Source organism: Paramacrobiotus metropolitanus, unplaced genomic scaffold, assembly GCF_019649055.1.
Source record: "Paramacrobiotus metropolitanus isolate TYO unplaced genomic scaffold, Prichtersi_v1.0 Parri_scaffold0000112, whole genome shotgun sequence".
NCBI classification, from domain to species: Eukaryota; Metazoa; Tardigrada; class Eutardigrada; order Parachela; family Macrobiotidae; genus Paramacrobiotus; species Paramacrobiotus metropolitanus.
The window spans coordinates 348,794-370,053 of NW_026570332.1; the positions used below are offsets into that span (position 1 = coordinate 348,794).

Genomic DNA, 21,260 nt, shown 5'->3' on the forward strand with positions numbered 1-21,260 from the left:
GACAAACAGACGGGATATATCTGCTTTTATGATCGATGCTGCAATACATACTCGCCGTAACTGTTTTCTTTAGCGTTTTTGTTTAGCATCATTTGTCGCGTTTAAAAAATAAAGAGCGCAGCATCGGCCCACATAAATGTACAGATACATAAAATAAAACAACATTATTTAATTAATAAAATTACTTCAGATACCAACATTTGCATAAACATATAGTCAGCTGAAAATGTCAATATGCACAGAGACAATACAAAGAAAATTGACAATTTTAGCTATATATTCAACAAGTCAGTTGTAATCGACATGAAATATCATGCTGGACAGAATAACAACGCACAATACAAGAAGACTATAAAGGACTATAAGGATCTTTTAGATGCCTTCCTACTGCAAAGAATGTTCTTTACTTCTGTGAAGGAACATAAACACAGGGGAGGTTTGCAGGTTAATCAAAAAGGGGTGTATGCATGGTGTTTGAAAATATACAGAGTATATAATAATGAGAAGGGCGCTTAATGCTTATCGCATGCTCAAACCTGTTTCATCCGCCATCACTGTCAGGATCATGGAGAGCTCCCGTAGGTTTATTTTTCCATCACTGTTGGAATCACAGGAACTTAAAAGGGCTTTCTTCGTATCCTCCAAATCATTTATGTCGTACTCCACGCAGTAATAAGCTAACAGGTCTTTTACCAGGCCCGTCAACTCCTCGCCTTCGATTGTGCCACTCCCATCCTAATGAGAAACTCAGGTCTTGAAATTTTGTCTTGGATATTTATGACATTTTTTCTATTGAAGGATTGGATTATTTGCGTGTTTGTTGGAATACAGTTAATACCGAAATATTAGCTTAAATCTTGAAAGGAATAACGCCTGCTGAGCTATATGCAACTGTGCGGGCACTGCCCGGCTTAAAGGCAGTTAATCATAATAATTTTATACCTACAGTATGTATATATAGAGATCTAACCTTATTGTACTTTATAACTTACTTTGTCATAGACTTTCAACACTTTCTTTACATCTTCTCCTGAAAGCTTTCGTCGACTTCCCTGTAATTAGTATCAATTTTCTTGATGGCGATATTTGCCTTACAAATAACAGACGTCGGCGCGTTACATAGGCTATACGTGAGAGTGACCTTTTTAATCGCAGCGTTGAGGAATGTGGCATTGACCGGCAAAAGTCTGCAATTACAGTGGCATAACTCGAGTTTATAGCTGTGTTACACTGACGTGCATGCAAACTCTATTGAGAAGGAAATACTTGGACATTTCACTGAGCTTCAGTTTTCCTGTTTTAGTTGTGTCGTAAATCTTCATCTGTAGGATAAGTGTTACACTTTACTACGAAAAACCGTTTCAAATGTCAATGAATTCAGCACGCATTTTCTTAAAAGTAAATGAAATTGTTCTTACTATTGTATCGGCGTATTCGCGCAGTGTGCCGTCATCAATCTCCACTCGAGGTTTGGACAAAAATATGAGCTGCCTTAAAAATTCCTGTAAAGGTTCCCAATGTATAATGCACCATATTGACCCGTATAAAGAAAACTGTCACGAAAAGTATAGCAGGTCGGGCTAGCATTAATATTAAAAACAGATTGCCAATACCGATTATGAAAACGGAACTACAAAAGTAGGCTTTTTAGTACCACAAACAGACATTTCATGTGAAAATAAAGTTGTTAATACTTTATAAGATTTTTTATGTACAACGTTATAGCGTAGGCAATATTCTTGTGTAATGCTGACCTTTAATTCTGTGACGTCAATTTGCCCGCTGAAGTCTTTATCAAATCTTTTCCATATCTGTCAAAGTCGCCGGTGTTCGCTGTTTATTCAATGTTTAGCAGTGTACGCAAACTCAGTTTATGCTTCGCGACAACTCACCCGTATAAAATCCACTCCGGATTCTAAAGGGACATTATAGCGAAAAATAAGGAAGAAGTTCTCATCCAAGGGCAGCAGTTTGGCAAGCTATAGAAAATGCATCAAACGCATGAACATTTCTTTACCAGGAGCACATTGAAATATGGCACACTGCACTTGCCTCCTTGATGTCAATTTTCCCATCACGATTTGCGTCATGCAGCTCGAGAAAGCGTTGTTTCAAGGCCTGCAGTTCTTCGGCACTTATGGTTTTCTAGAGAAACCGAGTAATTCGATAAATATGGTATGTCACGAAAATGAGCCTATTTATACTAGTGGCTAATAGTCGCATACACATAAATTAGAAATGATTATAGGGTTTCACAACAATTTTTACAAGCATTTTCGTTTAAATTTTCGCTCGGTGGCATTCGTTGATCAAGCCGGAGCATTTTTTGTACAGAAGAGCCTATGAAAAATAAATCTTGTTGTCCGGATCTCGTACAATAAATTATTTATTATTCGCTGAAGTAAACTAAAATTTTATATTGTTTTAATTTGTTTGGAAAGCGAATGAATAATGGAGTGAAATTCAGGACACAACCATCAGCAGCTGTTCCATTCAATCAGCATAAATGCTACATGAACTAATATATAGTTACCCTTGTATTCTTTTTTCTAACATGTTTCTAAAATAATCGGATAATGACATTTGGCACTCAAATTACCATGTTACTCGTTAATAGCCAATTACCCTGTTATCGAGTAAACAGCACTGCTTTCGCCCGATCAAAATACTAGCTAGGTACAAACAGACACCTCGTTAATAATGTGCAATCCGCACTCGATCTCTTGCCACTGTAAAAAGTCCAAACCATAACTAATTTTGCTAAATTCTGCTCATTTTATACTAAAGCGTCAGAATTACATGACCGAGTTTTATATTCACTTGGAGCACCCGGGCGTGCATGAATGTATCAAGGAGGATTTTATTGTTGTATAATTTATTACTTGGTATTATATGCTTGGTGAATAATCAGTTTTTATATACAGAAACTTCAGTACGTTATGCCGCGCGAGCTTTTGTTAGCAAAATTCCAGCATGCAGGAGGTCTGAGCCGTAGATAGGCGAATAATTCAGTTTTGTTATGTCCGATACTATTAAGATGCAAATAACCAATAAAAATTCCAGCCCAACTGGTGCTGACATTTAATTAAAATTTTTTGAATAAATAGATCCGTAGGGATACAAGCGATAAAAAGTGAGGCCGTGCATGAGTTTCAATGATAGAATTGTAACACTGCCGGCTTTTCGTACATTACTGCGTGCGTAGCCAGTGTCTTTTCCGTCAGCAATTTTGAATCACTTGGGAAAACGGCTTACAGATCCAGCTGAGCGCGCACTTTCAAGTGAATGTTCAAGCTAATTATTTGGAACAATTAGAGAACAAGCAAATTAAAAATTTTCCAAAGAGGATTTCTGGTGATAAAGCGTCGAACCGCACTGCAGCAGCGCAAGACGACGGTTACATAAACTGCGTATTTTTGACAGAACATAAAACAGAACACCCGAATAGCGAATGTCTGAAACAATGGATTGCATGAAATTGTCTGAGTTGGGCCAAATTTGTGACAGCTGTAAAGCGATAGTACCGCGGGCAGTGTTACACTTTAGAATGTAAAAAATATGCATGATGGAACGTAAGCTAAGGCAGGTAAATATTTAATGAGCTGTTTCAGTGTGTACAATACACGCCACCTCGTTTGTTCATAGTAAGTATTATACAAAGTATCTCGTTTGTTCGTAGCAAGTAATAAGTATGATATCTGCACAATAATTATTAAATCCAGATAATACAGGCAAATTTTTGTAAAGTACCAATAGTTAAATGCACCTTATTGTATTTTCATATACGTACTTTGCACAAACATTCTCAAGCATATACGGAACTCTGTTGTCGTGGCTAATAAATGCCCTGTAGTGCATATCCCAAAAATCTATCATAAAATTTAAGACGTAATAAAATTCCTCAAGTTTTTTCCAGCTGTTTTATATACATAGTGGACAAATTCTGGCTTAATGATGTTTCGCCGGCTTTAATAAACATATAGATTCCTATTATTTCGAAGGCAAAAATACTTTCCAGAAAGCCGGCTTTGGGTTATACTGTTGCCGACAAGCGGTATTTTCTACTATTTGCAAAGATTCAAAGCACATTTTGATGCATTACAATCACAATTAATCTGGACCAAACGTGGACCCGCTCACGCCTGCTGTGCGCGACAGTGCATGGAAAGACAGGAGGTCTCAGTCAAAACTATGATGGTGCAATTGATTATTCAAGTGCATCCAGCAATGCCGTTGTCGCATCCCGCGTGTTAAACGCATTTTTCCTTTTCAGTCGCACCATTCTGACCAGTACAACGTACTCACCCCTTGCGCCCCGTGTTCCGCTAGGATGAAGTCCTTAAGGAATTTCTCCAGTTCCTTCCCCTCGATGAAGCCGTTTCCTGTTAGAGAATACCATGTAGCTGCACTTAGCGTTTATTTAGAAGCAAATTTACTGCCGGTCGCAATCATAAATACGATGCATAACCCGTGTCCAATCGATCATATTTTCCTCCCGTTTGTCTAACATATTTTCATGTGTCCATACTCCAAAGTTTATCACTGTACAACATCGATCTAGTCATCACTACAATGTGGCCAACCATACTTTTTTATTGTTAGGGATAACGCTGTATATTTACCATCGATGCGGTCTTTCTTCGGCGCAAAATGGATCTAACTTCGTTAGTATTAATCAGACAGTGGGAAGAATAAGGTCACCGCTGTAGCATTTTATCTCTATTTTTCTTCGATTGAATCTGGAACTGACAGTGTGGACCGTGCCAATTGTTTCATTTAGAAACATCAAAATTTGGATAAACAAATAAATAAACATAATGTTTTAAAAATTTTAACCAAATTATCGCAGCGTATTGCCGAATCGTCTTTTGTTGAATAACTGTCGTGGTTTTTACTATAGAGGTAGCCCTAAATATAAACTCGTATGTATCTCTCATGTAAAAAGTCTAATGAGCTGCTCATTGATTATCGACGGTGCCACTCACTAGATCACTACGATGGATTTGATTTTTCCTCGGCTTATAATGCACCTCTATTCACAATGCCGCCAAATTTAGAGGCGACCGGCATCGATCGCAGCCATGCATACAAATTATGCGCGTTACTTATGCACTCGTAACGGTCAAAGCCAATCCTTAAAAAATTGGATTATGACGCTAATGTGTGCGTAAAGCTCATACACAGCCCTTTCACGATGCCGATAAACTTATTTTTTGCCGTCCGGAAGAAAATTCACAAAAACAGCACGCTAATTTTACTTCCTCACTTTCATATTGCAAAACACAGTAAACGTGTGCATATTCATTATTTTTGTTGCAAAATCCTATGCTAATCACTGAAACTCATCGATCTTTACTAATCGTAGTCAGCATTCAACGACATACTGGTGGTCGAATATTTGCACTATATTAATTTTTTGGAGCAACAACCAATCTCCCTACACAAAGGTCTACATTCTCGTCTTTAAACAGGGGACTTAGTTACGGGAAATTAAGTAGGTAATCACGTAATGGCTATTGAGCAATTATTAACTGCAATCAAAAATGCATTATGTTATCGTTACAGCACGCGATGTACGTACCATCTCGGTCATAGTTATTCCATGCCGTAATAAACTGAGAGGCCGTTAGAGCTTTGAAAGTACCATCAGCTTGTCCCAGTAACTGCTCGAGGTAATTCTGTGTTGGTCGGCTGCTTGACATGGTGGTTGGAGTAGCTCTCGATATAAACGACACACACGACTCCTCTTTTGACCGACTCCTTCCGTATCCCGGATCGTATATATATCACACAACAACCACGTTGGGCAACAACAACAACAGTCGGCTAAGAATAGCCAACACACGCCGTCACTCTATCGCCGCAATCCACAGGTTACCCGGTGGTAAAAAAGGCAAATGTGCAATTTACAAAGAGAACATCAACATTACCAATACAGCCAATATTCTACGAGTGCTATCCACGGCATGCGGTGCTCTGGAGTGCAAGACAAAAACTATACTGTATAGCTCAACGTGTACGCGGTTGTGTATAAGTATGTACGCGATCCCCCAAATGTGAACAATAAAGTGAACCGTCCGGAAAGGACCACATAGCCGTAATGGCCTGACAACCGGCTTAAAATGCAACGGTTAATGCTGGGATGATATCGCCGGCGCTGACGGAGGAAACACAGGGAAGAGCGCGCGATGGCGGGCTATATAAATGTGTGAGATATAAAGGCTCGCTGGGTATTTGATCCTCTGTGAGTTATTGATCGTTTACCCATGTTGAGTCCTTATGGTCTGGAGTATTATAAGCGCGCGGAAAGAGAATGTACCCAACGTTAAACTTTTCATGTCATCCCGTGTCGTTGCCTGCTGCTGATGCGACACCGGGCATACGGTGGAATTATTTGTATTTTGCCGCGATATATACAGTTCCCCCTCCGACAACTGCGGCTAAACACCACTGAGGATAATCCGCCTTAATATCACGTCATAATAATGAATTTACGCCTCGACGTATGAATGGTAGCGTTACACTTTGTTGCGTAAGCAAAGTGAAATATCCTGACGTCAACTGTTGACTTTGTAGTCAATGCTTTCTACTGCACTTGCCTTTTATTTAATTATTGCCAGAAGCTTTTCTTTTTCCATACATAAACTGCAGATAAATATTATAGGCAGTACAAGTTCTGCCAGTATTATCATTTCTTTATCTTTACACAAATCCTGGGAGATTTAGGTGATGTAGCTTTAAGTCTGTGGACAATGGGCAGCAGATCGTTTACATGATGAAGACATCGAAACCGTAAACCAGCCAGGATTAATTCGATCGTTTACAACCGGCCTCGCGGCACAAGCAAATAGTTACTGTATCACATCATCCCATTCGTCGCCAGTTGTAACTGTAGAAGATAACGCTATTTACGTCTAAAAAATAATTCCAACATTAATGAAACTGCGGTCATTTCTCAATATCGACAGTGGTTATTCCAGTAAAGATCGTATAGGAAATCTTATTAACATTAAAGTGTAATAATCTTAAGCTTATGGCCTTATGATATCATTTCCCCACGTGCACTGCGCGTAAAAAATTTTACATCAACGTTAACCTGACAGTAGTATTAATTTCTGCGAAAAGGAACGAAACAGTTACGTCTGTTTTATGGAAAAGTTCTTCCTGAACGGAGAACGTGCCCTTCGTGCAACGAAGGTTTGCATATTGCTGTCATCTGATATGTTATTAACATTTGATTTTTGTACTCAATACTTCGGAAAACAACAGGCAGCTGCGTTGATGAAATACACGTGGAAACTCATAGCATCGCTGAATGCGGTTTTACATGGATGTACAAGTAAGCAGCTAGGTGCTGCAAGCTGGGTTTACATCAGGTAGAACCCAATCGCTACTTAAGAGTTTGTGAAACCAGTTGGCAAAATTTAATAGGGCAAATAGAGTACATCCTACAGTAAGCACTGTGTGAACATTCGGGGATGAGGCCGGATGTTGTTGAACTGCTGGATGCATATCTGTATGCACGAGTATATGCAGCTATGCATATAGCGGCAGATGTGTCTCTATAATTAAATTAGGCTCGCATAAATTCTACCTGCGGCATTTCAGTTATTCCAGAGAACGGTACGTACATCTCTAACCTAAGTTAATCATGCAAGAGAGCTTGACCATGATAACCTTGATACGATCATTGCGACAAATTAATGGTGGACGTCTAGACAGCCGAAAAGCACACATGACACATACAAATAATTACTCCAAAAGCGTTACTTAAAAATGAACCAAAGAAAACTTGTAATAAACACCAAAACACCCAGTCCATGGATCTAACGAGAAGGCATAAAAACAAGTTCAACTTTCAAACCTCGATAACGAACATTCCGGTCGAATGAAACCCATAAACTGCGTTTAATCGCACCAAGTGACACAGTCATATCCCATATCCGCATAATAATGCAAAATTTATCATTAGATGAACACGAACAACTAAAACCACAAACATAAAATCAGAACCCTTTATACAAGCAAATCACTTCGCTACAGATTAAATCACTATTCTAAGTACATAAAACTCTCTGCTAAAACATAATCTACGATCATATACATGCTTATTATCCACAAACAATTAAAAAAGAAATGGGCATTTCAAAAATGTAACCCATAAACCCACACGGCGATGTATGACTAACGGAATAACTCCGTTTTTTGTCCATATTCGTTGGATGCAGTCGGATCACCGTGTGCGTGTCACTCATGGCTTCACTATTCCTTGATCCACGTGGTTCAATGAACACTGTTGAGGACTTTTCTCCCCAGTCGTCTCCATCTGGACATGACCCCTGCAGATGATTCAGATGGTACAAATCGTTTCACACACGATTATTATGTTGCTTGCTGGCTCAAAGAAGTCCCTCACCTTTCAAGTTATATAATTCGCTCCCATAGACAAGAAAAAGATATTCACCTGTGCCCAATAATGGATCCCGCTAACGCTTTTGTGCTGGCGTTATCTTGCTCGACAGTGTGTTCTGCAGTGTCCTTGCCATAGGCTGTGGTCAGATATTCCAGATCGGTTGACAATGTTTCCAAAGTGACACGATCACCCATGCTATAGTTCACTGAATCGCTGCTGGCACTTTGTCGGCGCCTATGACAATACACAAGATGGAATTACTCTGCAGCGCATCAAATGAAAATCAACTAAAGCATTTTCAAAACTTAACACAAAAAACACTACAAAATAGTCTACCGGTTCAAATTTCACCGTTAACTTGAAACTTAATTTCGAAAGGCAGTGGTAAAATTTTTACTTTCCGCTTATGCTGACTTACGCGGAAAGATGCAAGGCTAAGGCAGAAGCGCTATCAAAACTAGGTTTGCCCTCGGTATTGAGCCGAATCCGCCCGATACCGCTCTCAGTTCCCACTGGCACTCCCGTCCCACTATCTACATCGGCTATTGAGTGACCGGACGGATCCAACAGTACCAAATTCCTCCGGCTATGAACATCACAGGAATCCATGGAGAACTCTCCAATGGACGCATTGGCATGATCCACCTGCTGGTTATGATTGATTTCCGCGCGGTGTCGAATACGCGCAGACGTTCCGCTGACACTTTTGGAATCGGTCAAACCGTCCCCGGTGTGGTTGACAAATACCACATCGTTTTCGTCCAACACCATCATCATACGCAGCATCAGATGTTCATCGGGGCTCTTGCTGCCGTGCAGTTGTTGGGTGATAATGTCCAGCGAGCCAGTATCAGCCAGGCTGGAGTTGCGTAAATGGAGACCACCAGATAGTTCATCCTCAGCGTGGTTTGTTACGGCATTCTCCGATGATAGATTGGAGGTCGAATTGGCAATGGAATTTCCGGAGTTCGAGGCAAACCGACACGTCCCACCGTTCCGGCATAAGGAAAAGGGAACAACTCCGTAAACGTATGCTAGCATCAGAGGCACACCAAACCCTGCAAAACAACGTCGGTGATTCAATTCAGGCTCTGCAATATGTAATGTGCAGTGCAAGAATTAGGGAAATATATGAAGCCTTCCATGTATGAGACCAATAAATAACACGAAAAAACCAACGTGACAACAAAATAACTGCACTGTATTACATAACTATAATTTTAACCATGAACTTGCATTAAACACCGTATTTTCGAACAAACAGAAGTATCTATTATCTGCGTTCTCGCGAAAGTTAACATTTGGAAGTCATACCAACAACTAATGCAGCCACAGCTGGGGAAAGCAGAACCGCTCCCGTAACTCCACTGGCGATGGCCAAATTACGCTTGTACCGCTTGCTCAACGTCATCTTCCGATGAATTTTTCGCCCAACCCAAATGGGAATCCCAATGATCATGGATGGAATGGCTACACCCGCCACCAGTGCTATTCCCACCGGAGCGCCAATCAATGTTCCCAACTGACATATGAGTTTCTTCTTCCGACTCCATGGCTTCTTGCCCCAGAATGTGCATCCCGTTGGCCTGTAACACATAATCGCGTTAATTTCCATTACAAACAAATAAGACGTTTTTGCGCCCATAATTACGAGATAAAAACGATATCCAATTACAAAACAGCCATTTATTTATATAACACCGGCAACTAGTACTGAAACGGTTGAAAATGTTGTTTTCTTCAACCGAAACTGATTCTTGATATTGTTATCGCGTTTTTGGAAATAAAATTATTAATTTCACTAGTATTACGGAATTGTTCCTAATAATTATCTGTCCCTTACGAGAGAAAGTGCAAATCGGATATCTCCTTCATGCACAACCAGCAGAAGTCTGCGCCGCAAATGGTGCAGGTCATATGGTTACACGACCCATCGTCCATTTTGGCAATGAGGGCTTTACACCGTGGACACGGTTTAATCTTCCCTAACAATGACGAAGGAGCCGCGGAAAACAAGGCATTGGTTGTGCGTCGAAAGGTGACCCCGGCTGCACTGGCCGCCCCCACGGCGGCCATGTTCAGACCGAAACGTTGCGCACGCGCTTCATCACATGTGGAGACCGGATGCCACACGCCGGCACAATGGTAGCAAAAGGCCGTCCCACATTCCTCGCGCTCACACACTAGTCGAGGGCACTCGGCACATCCGGCGGCTATCACAGCGTATCTTCAACAGGAAAAATAATTAAATGCACGTCTGGAAATCCGTAACGATGCACAGAAGTAAGTAGTACAGCAGTAAAACTTTTACTCTCTGCCATCTAGCCCGTTCTCTTTTACAGTAAGTACTTTTTCAGATTTTTTTTGCAAACCTGCCTTTTTTATGCAGCGGTTTCTTATACAGCAGTGGAAGTGCAAAACGATAACAGTAGTATTGACCTACCCGCAATCTGGAGCAGGGCACCACCGAGTATCCACTTCGGATGCCAATACGCGTCGTATCATAAACTGTTCATATTTGCTGAGCAATACAGGATCATCCAGGATTGCCTGGATATCGTTGGGGTGCAGCATGACATCACATTCCGGACAAGTAACATCGATCTATGCAAACAAAAGAACAATCACTGATTTATGGAGCCTATTACCGATCAGATACCCACATGATTCAATTAAACCAATACTGAAAAAAAGTCTTCTAAAGGAAATAAGGTCTTTCAATTTGCTTTTGTCTGCAAAATCCGCCAGTACAAGAGGATTAATGTCGCACAATAAATAAAGCAGACTGTAACACGGTTAAAATACGTTCAATGCAGAGAAGCTTTACGCTTTACACAACACTCAATTAGTCCTGAAATCGGCATGTTTGAGTTTAAAAATCATTAATGAAAGCGGGTATTAAAAAACGCCGTGGTCTCCCTTCGTACTCTCTTCCGGTTTCAAAACGTATCAGTTATCACAACAAACAACCCCAGATTATTATTTACGCACCACCCAACAGTGTCCGCCTGCAGCACATTAATACCAGTACCAACAAAAGGTAACGTATGCCATCTCACGACTTACACGACTCTCGGTAATCTGCACGGTCAGATACAATCGATAACATTGCAAGCAAGCGCTGTGCTTGCATTTCATATTTTTATCCAAGACCGGAAAGGCCGAGGTAGGGAATAATCCATAGCACACAGAGCACTGTTTTTGATGTTGCATCTGTGCATCTTCAACAGTGGCATTAGTAGATGAATGCTGCCGTTCCACTGCTGACGACGACCTTGCGTTATCAGGCAGTCCAATCAGGCTGGCCGCGGCGAAATTTTCAGGGATCGTCGATGAGAAGACACTGCTGGTCGGTGTTGGCAGAACCTGTGGCAGTCAAAACACAGCACACATTAATTGACAATTTGACCACATCACGTGCGCGCCTATATATCGTGAGACTGGCCAGAGGGAAATCAGTTGGAATTTTAAATCCATTATTATCGAATCGATAATCATTATTCAGTGCGCTTTAACGATACGACACATCGTCATAAGTTGCCGTCTCACAGATATGCAAACACACCTCGCAAGTCAGTAGCATTCCTTCGAAATGCATGCTTCACGATACGACGTCAGGGTCGCACTGCAGCGGCTAAGGTTTATCATTTAAATTCATGCAGATTCACAAGTATTAGTACTTCTTATTGTTAATAATCACAAAAAAGATATGGGTTAAAGCTCTTCGTACTAATTTTGTAAACCACAGATTCCTGCTTTTTTATACCAACTTCAAACACAGTAATAGCAATCAATACAATTATGACCATATACTGGAAAATGATCAATAATCTCATTAAGTTTTCACAATGCGCGCGCAACGGAAGTGACAACTGCACCAGCCATGCTGGAGTTCTTTCAATGCCATTGGCATAACACCATGTTAGCACTACAATCTGTCAATACAGCCAATATACAACAGCATAATAGAAAACCATTAAGAATTGTAAGACTCTGCATAGGCATTTGTACTTCTCCCTAACTCAACTAGCTCACGGTTTGGTCTTCTAAAATTTTGTACCTCTGGGGTCTACACAATTCTGGAACTCACAAAATCACTACTTCTGTACCAAATTACCAACCCACACATTATTATTCAAAAAATACAACGTAGTTATTTTCTTAATTTTTACAAAAATCCTTTCGGAAGAATTCAGACGACTCCATCTTTTCCACCATACTAGTACAGCCCCATATCAAATTAACTTCGAAGCTTTAGCTAAAAACGTATTTTTAATTAAAAAAATTGGCGACTACGCTGCAAAAAATTCTGAAAGCAAACCGTAACACGGTCATAAGAAAACCTGTTTTCATGAGTAATGTATCTGCCAACATAAAAGATTCACAATACTTCGTGTCCAGAAAAATGTAAATAGTTTAAAGTAAGATATCAGCCTATCATGTAATTGTATCTCTAGAAAAACCATCTGGGACTAAGCAAAAACATCTTAAAGGCAACGCACACGACTCGAGTGTCGAGTCTCCACGTTTATCTTCTGTGGTTTCCATAAGATGTGAGATCTCACTGACACAATCTTTAGTTTACCTGGAGAGCGTTGGGAGAAGATCTCGAAGAAGCAGTTGAAGATTTCCTATCTCGTCCCTTCCGCGTTTCCTTCTCCGTGGATGAGGCAGTGTTGGTCTTCTTAGCCTTCGTCGAACTACTGCCATCCCCATCATTCACGGGAAATAACGTTCGCGAGATGAAATTTCGCAGTGATAGACGATCGCGATTCCGCCGTTCCTTGGTACTGGATGATTGTAAACTCGGATTGGATTTACGGATATTGTTCTCCGACTGTGACGGTAGAATTCTGCTGATGCTGCCCGATTCATGTTTGGCGCTGCCGCGTGACAGGGCCAGATTTTCGTTATTAGTGGATAATCCGCGCTGCCCAATGGAACCATTGGAGATGCTCCCATTGTACATTGATGTATTATCCGTACTTAAAATTGAATTCCCCTGCAGGAACGTGTGGCTGGAATCGGTGAGGGATTTCTTACTACAGCTGCTGGCACTGGCGCTGCTCGAGGGACGCGTTTGACGTTTATTCATGGTCAGATCAAGCGAGAGCAGAAACCAAAGATCCAACCGCCGAGATCAAACACCATTCATATTACGTTAAAAAATGTAAGAATGGTGAGAGAAAGACAATTAGGGATAAGTAACAGCAAACACGAGTACCGAAATTAATCTAGCCGTCCAAACACTCATCCAATAAGCGAATGCATCAGAACGCGCGACTTATGACAAATGTTCGATCACATTTCTGATACTGTCGATTACGAAGAAGCGATTAAATATTCACTGGCATATCCACGTCGATTGAAGTTAACAAAGTTCCCATCAGACAAACGCAATTATTCACTCAAGACAATATTCCCGTTAAATTTCCATTTTGAAGTTATCAAAAACAAAGAATACTCAAATAAGGATACTCCAGGCTAAATTACTTATTATGAGGGAAGATTGAAGAACTTCGCAAATCATGATCTTCGATTTCCCTACGCTGATTGCACAACACGAGGTCGGAAAGAAGTTGCAGATGGCGCTGCTGTCACACAAACGGGAAACCGGAAATTCCGGGTTAGAGCAAAGCCGAATGTTATCTCGTGGTCAACACTGTACTGGATTCTAATTTTTTTGTTTTAACTTCTGGAGCTAACAAAACAAAACAAACAAGCTAACAAATTTGAGTATAACTGCAACTGCTTCCTTTCTTTGGCCTGACACACTGCACCTTAAGAGATCTAAACTTACGACTGAGAGCTGCTAAGAGCTTTCAAACATGTCGAACTAACGCGATGAAAGCTATGTACTGTACATTGTTTTTTTTATCCTTTACGGAAACAGGATCGCGGACTCGTGATATCTGTAGATAACTGTATGGAGAAACACATACGACATGCGGTACGAGCACAACACATCACAATACGCTTTCCAACAAATTTGCTGTCAGAGAATAATAATGTTTGTTACTGTTACAGTACTTATCTATTTAATATCCATATCTATATAAGCACCCTAAATTAGCTATAGTTGATCTTACACTTGGCTTCTTTGAGTTTGCAACAAAAATATCAAAATCTCCAGCTTAGTTTTGATAAGATATCTTTTCATATTAGTGTATTACAATCTGTCAACAAAAACAGCTGATTTACACACTGACTCGCTGAGTAATCGTTTTGCTGCTGTATCTACTCGTACATATGTATTTTATTTTACACTTAATTATACGGCTTATACCCGATTAAACAATAGTAGTGAACAACGGCAGGGTCATTCGCCAGAGTCGCCAGACCTCCTACTCGTACAGTGTAGTTTAGGACTATGTACAGTGGTTGTGGTGTTTTTCAAAGCCCAAAGGTAATCGCAACTTATATTCCAAAAATCTTGTCAGGCTTCCGAATCTTCATTCGGAACTCCTAGGTAGACGATTCAGGTGCAATATGATGCGTACTTATTTACTTATTTGCGTATGTCGATTCGATTCTGTCGATTCGACAGAGATGGGTCGAAATTGCTCATGATATCAGTTGATTTGTGATTAATGCTGGAGTTACTGAATTACGTATTTATGGAATTAATTGACAATTTTTGTCACTTGGTGTAAGCCTTAATAAAATCTAAGCTGCAAACATTTCCCTTAGGTAATATACAATTTTGCTATATTTAAAGAGTCAAATGTAGATACATGTGGGTAAATAATATTTTAAATAATCGTTTAAGGCTCGCACTTTATTGGGAGCTGCAGCTTAAAATGTTAATTTATGCTAAAAAGGTCCTAGGAGAAATGCGGAATATGCAGATCAAGAAGCGGTAATCTTTAAGCTTTCCGGAAAAATACGAATTTATGTGCAGTTCTATTTCCTGTGTGCAATAAATGAGGCCGAAGCGCTTGCTTTATAAATAATTAGCGTGCCTTCAGTTTTGGGCAGGTATTGTACACTAACCCTTGCTTAAAGATGCTGTATGGTCAAATTTCCTCAGTTTACCGCCATGTCCGTATTAAGCGCCTACCCTCGCAATATCTGCTATGTACAGAGTACAGACCATCTTTACAAACTTCACCTTTTCGAAAATAGTAAATCTGAAATACATAAGTGCCCCTTTGAGACCTGTGTGAAGCCTGGTCGTTTGTTTAGAAAAACAAAGAGACGGTATATCTCTACAGTGAAACCTTAAGCTTTATATCGCAAACCTCTAATATTCAATTGCACGCTCGCAATGGTTTGACTTCGTTAGCGAAACCGATTTGAATCGGAACATCACATCATTAAAGCGTTCAATACGTATTCATTTCCATATAAGCATAGAAACCAACAATATCTGCTCCCCAGATCCAACAATTCCGGTGAATGCCCGGCCGGTGCAGCAGAGGCTTCGCAATAATTATCATTACTATTAGTGAAAGCTGATTTTTCAAAACGGTTTCTAGTAATGACACAAACAATCCGCGGTTGATTACTGTAAAAGACTTCTAATCCGTTGGCGGAAATTTTGTAAACTCCCGTTAAGCGAGGTTGGAGTGGTCACAGCTGGTTCTGGTGAGTGGTGTTGATTAATCTCATCGGTATTATCATTGTGTGATGCGGATTGTGCCTTGAGGCGGGAAAAAAACGCCGACGACGGATTTGGGGAGGACTGCCGGCAATCGCCTTGTGCGGAGTCCTTACAGCGGGACGACACCATCCATAGTTCCTGTAATCTCCTAAAAAACACCGAAATCCATTCCATAAAAACGTCAAAAGTCATTAACAATTCATGCGCGACGGAATCAATCGAGCAAACAAACGTGCCTTGACAAATCGTCGATATCGACCAACTTGGAATCTTGCTCCATGTGCAATTCATCGCGCTCTTCCAGATACCGTACAAGTTCCTCGTTCAAGGCTAAAACAATTACGTGAAACGTTAACGAAATGGCAAATACTGATGAAGGACACAATCACTCGTAAATAATTTAACTAAAGTGCACCGCCATTACTCTAAAGTAAAATTAACAGAACTGCATAAGATGTATACATTGGCATACTTTTGGGCGCATCTAATCCATCTCACCATCAGTTACGATAGAAGTACACGACACCATTGAGTGCTAATGAAGCAAAAAATTTTGTTTAAGCTTACCAATAGAGTTGTATACGCGTAAAGAAATACGGATCTGCATTGTACTGTACTGTACACGAAACTAACTACACACACGAACTATACACTGTAGTGACTGTACTACTTTACACGAAATACAGTTTTGGAGCTATTGAATCACTTTGATCTTTCTTTGACATTAAATATACAGATTTTTGTAAGTCTTACTTTCGATTTGACAGTGGAGATCGTTAAGGATCACTTGCAGGTAGGCAATATTCAAATCGCTAAGGAATTGCCGGTCCAGTCTAGTCTTTCCATGAGGAAACTGCACCTACAGTAACTTAAATTTTATTGTACGAGTATTTCACGACGATGCATTATTTAGTTGTTACTGCATTATTTAGTTGTACACCCAAAGTATCCATAATGTAATTTTATGTGCATAAACTTAGAGAATAAACAATAAACAAAGTACTGCTCCTAGTACCCACTTTTACAAACAGTATCGGCATTTAGCTGACATGCAGACGCGGGATTTTTATCAAATTTTTATGCTCTAAAACACGCAGTTTTTATCGTGTCACAGCACGTGCAGCTGCACAAGGGCGTGGTGCTAAAATATGTTGATGAGGCTTATTGCGGAAGGTCATCTGGGACTATGGGGAGCATCATTAATATTACACATTCTGTTTCGCTATAATTATTTCATGTGAAAGAAAATTCAGGGATGCCTGTCGGTGCATGATTTAGAAGTCTTTAGCAGTACGCGGAGCAGGCACAAGCATCACACTAGCCTTTTTTCTTAACGTGGTGCACAAGACAATCTATTAAATGTTTTAACGTAATTAGTTTCCTAGTATATATGACAGATAATTAAAGTAGAATATTCAAGTCACAGGACGTCTGCCATGCATAACAACTGTGTGCGGATGCGCAGTGCTTTCTAATAGCCGAGCGTTCTTTGTATTACAGAGTTTTATTGTACCCTTCCGTGAGCTATTAAAGCACTTTACAGACATTTTATCGTATTTGTAAATTCATTGTGTAAAGGCAATAAAGCGCACGATAATGCCACTGGTGATGGCCAGGAAGCGGGAAGTACGGGTGCATTGTACGACTGTCATTCACAGTCCTTCGAAATTCTGGGAGAATCGATCGATCCTGTCGCCTGTTTAAATTTCCCTCCAAAACGGTATGCTAAACACGTCCATGCATAACAAACTTCCGGTTTCATAGCAAATACAACGAAATGTAATTTTCACACCTTTCTTCTGTGCCAGATATTTTTTTCTGTGTATTTGCTTGAATTATGGCTTGTATTCTTTCTGCTTTATGATTCACTTTGAATTTCAGAATTCTGCAGCTGAATTTTCAGTTACAAGCGCAACCCAGTGAGTAACTGTTTGCATGCTCACCTTTGTCGTTATGGGAAATCTTTTGCGCCGCTTCCGTTGGCGCTGCATTTGCAGCCGGATATTTTGATGCATATGCTGGATTTTATTGCGCATCTGCTGCTTCCACTGAAATTCCAGGTCCTCAAACCGCATTGACAGTAATTTATCCAGTTTCTGTTTTTCTGTGTCCATTTCGAACATGGACTGCGATTTGGGCATCACAGACGTCGTCGCCACCGGTCGGCCGGACGGCTCAGCGGGTGGCGACCAGAAATCCTGCCTAAACATTGTTGGCCCCTCTGACATATTACTATGATTGGCATTATTCGGCATCACCACCGGATTTCCCGATTCGGAAGACGACCGGCCCGAAGACGATGAATTGATGCGCTGTACAGACCCGGGAAGCTCGTTGAGGAAGCATATCTGTAGATCCTTTTGGTTCTGGATTCTGGTCTTGAGATTTGGTCGGCTCTGTAAGGGGCGCACCACCAGCTGCGGGGGCGTGTGCCGTGCATGGTGCGCCGCGTGGCCGTTGTCAGCCGTGCTGGCCGCACCATCAAGGTCAGCGTCGCGCGGGGCGGTGCCGGTATTGCTGCTGAGTTTCTGTATGGTTATTTTTGTGGAGAATTCATGATTGAGGTAGAATTCTTTATCGTCATCCCCGTCGTCCACCGATGTCGACGATGAGCCATCGGTCAAGGGGACTTCCACTAATTCCTCGTTGTCCGATTCGGAAGACGAAGTTTCGTCCAAAAAACCGCTCTTGCTTTTCCGCATATTGCCGTTGGGAGTCTTTTTCGCGTCATCTTCGGCCAACTGTCGTCTTATTTCCTCACGCAAATTCAGACAATTCTGCAAAACGAAATGAAAATCAATAAATTACAAATAAAACAGCAATTTGCTGTTTCATTGTAAAACATAAGATCCCGAACAAACCTCAGAGAAACATTTAAGCGCTCGCAGGTTGATAATTAAATTTGTTGCATGTACTGCCACTGTACGGTCACTTTTTACCAACACAACAAAAAAAGGAATAAAAAATGCGCTCAGAATTGTTTTATCTCATGTTTGCCTGCACAGTATACGAAAAAATAGTACTTAATTAATGGTTACTTAATTACAAGGATAGTAGATAAAGAACGATTCCATTACCTAAACAAGAGTGCCCGGATAATTAGCATTTGGCGACGATAAGTATGCATAATTTATTATGCATATTTATCGCGATGTGCACTGATGTGTGTGTAACTGTGTATTATGCATCCATTATATATTTATATATATGCTGATTATAGATTTAAACTGTAATTAATTATTTCTTATTCCGTATTTTCACCGGGCATTTGCATCGTAAACATTAGGAAGACGGCATGAAAGTTTAATTTATTATGCCCCTGAATCCATAACATTATATTCGCCCATAATCAATTAGAAAAGAATTTTCACTGTACAATCTATGTATCTCAAGTTAACATTAAGCCCTGAATTATCATAATTCTCCGTATCCTTCTTAACCGGGAATATGTACGTACTAAAGGCGATTATTGGTGTAACGGCCTTGTTTTCCGTTCGGTTCTCTTGGTGCACCATCTGTGTATAATCCCAACGAAATTAAACAGGAAATCGATCGATTTTCAAATTCCCATCTCTCAAAGCGATGTGTAAGCAGATTTCACAGCTTTAATTGGTTACTTATAATAGTGAAAGCCTGTGTGCGTTTTGTCTGAAGGAGTGTGTTTTTCCTACTACGCGTACAACTTCAGCTGCCGGTTCACCACTTCACACCAGGGAAATCAATACGCGAAGGTTATAATCAAACTGATTATGCAGTAATCTTACCAGCAATCGCGAACCGTCGCTTTTCTTCTTTTTCGATAGAATCAGCTCCTGCTCCAACTGTTCCCAGTTCACCATATCCAAATCGGAAGCGTCATCAATATTATCCTCGCAAATTGTACGATTTCCATTGTTGACACAGGTTTTCGCCTGCATAGTTACACACGGTTCCATGTCGGCCGATTGGCAAAACATAAACAAAACAAAAGCAGAATCTACTGCAGTTTTCAGTTAGCACTTTGTAAGCTGGTATCAGCAGAATTCCAAGCTGACTGATTGATCTTAGATTTAAATCATTTAATCGCCAGCGCAGCGCACGGAACTGGCATCCATTGCTCCTTGCATAATGATATTCCAAGTATGAATTATTACGCGTTAGGTTAGGCGGCCAATCCGACAAACATAACCCCAATAATGTTGCAAAATGTGATGAGTCCCAGTGCAAGACAAGTTGCACGGAACCTATTACAGCATTGCCGCATCTCTAGCGATGATGTTGAGTAGTGTTTGGAAAGGCAAATCTCTTGTACAAACAGAAGTCGTGATCGTCCGCTGCAGCAGCCAGCGCCGAGCAAATGTGTGTCTTTCTATTTTCATACATAACCCTAAAACATAGCAGCCGCGATGGAAACAAGTTAGCAGCGGCGGTGTTCCTCCCTGTGCAAGTGTGTACATTTTAGCCGGTCGTCGTCTCTCGCTCTCTCGCATCCTTCCCTGGCTGTTTGGCTGGTGTCCTGCTCTCATTTCCCTAACTTCGCCAGATTGGTTCTGCCACGGGCTACTATTCCACTAGGCGAATGTCTGTACTTGTTTGTATAGGGAGGGTGAATTGAAATCCGGTGGTGCGTACGAATTTGCCCTGCTCGTATACGTACAATCATTGGCGCCACACTATGTGCCACCGGAAATGATATAGTTGTCCCTGTGAAGTTTGGCAAAAAAGTAAATACTTGAATGTATAGGTGCAGACCGATTCGTACACTTAATGTTTTCAAAGCATTTTAAAAAAGAGTTAGTTATTCAAGAGCAACCACCTATGTGGCACCACAAAAATCGAAACATAAAATATTGTTATATGCCATAATATTGTAAACTGCCGATGTACAGAAACTTTGAGCACATCGAGATACATGCATAGCAGACATGAACATGGCATACCACATTGCCATGATATGAGTATAAAAATTTTAGGTATGCGAAATGCCTTTTGCACTATAAGCGGTTGTGCTATCTGTGACCTTTTGCGTAATAAGTGTCAAATAACTTCAGACTGTATATATATATATATATATATATATATATATATATATATAGGCTCAAGTCTTTTCCCGTTTATTTAAAATCCGTTGAAGGATACATATCTTCACAAAAACATCTGGTTAGATATCCGCGTGCCACATTTACAGGATTAATGTTTAATTTTAAAAGGTTGCGAAAAAATCGCTTATAAAATGCAGGACTTTTGAATGTTATATATGTCTCG

The 21,260-nt window shown here is 40.5% G+C and overlaps 3 protein-coding genes across 5 annotated transcripts; all 3 read right to left on the reverse strand.

Annotated features, from left to right (window-relative positions):
* Positions 1-58: 58 nt before the first annotated feature.
* LOC129597959 (calbindin-32-like) lies at positions 59-6,150 on the reverse strand. 2 transcript variants are annotated; one of them, XM_055495671.1, is made up of 11 exons: positions 5,582-6,150; positions 4,306-4,382; positions 2,053-2,145; positions 1,893-1,979; positions 1,755-1,811; positions 1,419-1,502; positions 1,267-1,322; positions 1,142-1,187; positions 993-1,052; positions 537-735; positions 59-387 (listed from the first exon to the last, which is right to left on the reverse strand). In XM_055495671.1, the coding sequence occupies exons 1-11, from the start codon at positions 5,700-5,702 to the stop codon at positions 350-352; spliced, it is 918 nt and encodes a 305-aa protein (XP_055351646.1). In that variant the 5' UTR covers positions 5,703-6,150; the 3' UTR covers positions 59-349. The 2 variants fall into 2 exon arrangements, with proteins under 2 accessions (XP_055351646.1, XP_055351645.1); XM_055495670.1 differs by having other exon boundaries at positions 59-409.
* A 1,745-nt stretch (positions 6,151-7,895) lies between these two features.
* LOC129597936 (E3 ubiquitin-protein ligase RNF19B-like) lies at positions 7,896-14,233 on the reverse strand. 2 transcript variants are annotated; one of them, XM_055495638.1, is made up of 8 exons: positions 12,999-14,233; positions 11,480-11,779; positions 10,857-11,017; positions 10,257-10,640; positions 9,728-9,999; positions 8,832-9,471; positions 8,465-8,647; positions 7,896-8,339 (listed from the first exon to the last, which is right to left on the reverse strand). In XM_055495638.1, exons 1-8 carry the CDS (start codon positions 13,506-13,508, stop codon positions 8,252-8,254), a joined length of 2,538 nt encoding a protein of 845 aa, XP_055351613.1. In that variant the 5' UTR covers positions 13,509-14,233; the 3' UTR covers positions 7,896-8,251. The 2 variants fall into 2 exon arrangements, with proteins under 2 accessions (XP_055351613.1, XP_055351614.1); XM_055495639.1 differs by having other exon boundaries at positions 8,417-8,647.
* A 1,429-nt stretch (positions 14,234-15,662) lies between these two features.
* On the reverse strand, positions 15,663-20,429 carry LOC129597962 (uncharacterized). The gene is made up of 5 exons (XM_055495674.1): positions 19,781-20,429; positions 17,960-18,793; positions 16,770-16,875; positions 16,253-16,346; positions 15,663-16,164 (listed from the first exon to the last, which is right to left on the reverse strand). Exons 1-5 carry the CDS (start codon positions 19,970-19,972, stop codon positions 15,918-15,920), a joined length of 1,473 nt encoding a protein of 490 aa, XP_055351649.1. The 5' UTR covers positions 19,973-20,429; the 3' UTR covers positions 15,663-15,917.
* Positions 20,430-21,260: the final 831 nt, after the last annotated feature.

What these genes read in the sequence shown, in the direction of transcription:
- LOC129597936 (XM_055495638.1), bottom strand. Translation starts at nt 13,508, where the DNA reads ATGAATAAACGTCAAACGCGTCCCTCGAGCAGCGCCAGTGCCAGCAGC. An exon ending in TGTGGCTGCATTAGTTGTTG is followed by an intron (nt 9,472 to 9,727) that starts GTATGACTTCCA and finishes GTTGTTTTGCAG; the next exon opens with GGTTTGGTGTGCCTCTGATG. An exon ending in TTAGCCTTGCATCTTTCCGC is followed by an intron (nt 8,648 to 8,831) that starts GTAAGTCAGCAT and finishes GTATTGTCATAG; the next exon opens with GCGCCGACAAAGTGCCAGCA.
- LOC129597959 (XM_055495670.1), bottom strand. Translation starts at nt 5,702, where the DNA reads ATGTCAAGCAGCCGACCAACACAGAATTACCTCGAGCAGTTACTGGGA. An exon ending in TCAACGCTGCGATTAAAAAG is followed by an intron (nt 1,053 to 1,141) that starts GTCACTCTCACG and finishes TACTAATTACAG; the next exon opens with GGAAGTCGACGAAAGCTTTC. An exon ending in AGTGATGGCGGATGAAACAG is followed by an intron (nt 410 to 536) that starts GTTTGAGCATGC and finishes GTTCCTTCACAG; the next exon opens with AAGTAAAGAACATTCTTTGC.
- LOC129597962 (XM_055495674.1), bottom strand. Translation starts at nt 19,972, where the DNA reads ATGTTTTGCCAATCGGCCGACATGGAACCGTGTGTAACTATGCAGGCG. An exon ending in GCGACGGTTCGCGATTGCTG is followed by an intron (nt 18,794 to 19,780) that starts GTAAGATTACTG and finishes TTCGTTTTGCAG; the next exon opens with AATTGTCTGAATTTGCGTGA. An exon ending in GATTTCCCATAACGACAAAG is followed by an intron (nt 16,876 to 17,959) that starts GTGAGCATGCAA and finishes AAGTTACTGTAG; the next exon opens with GTGCAGTTTCCTCATGGAAA.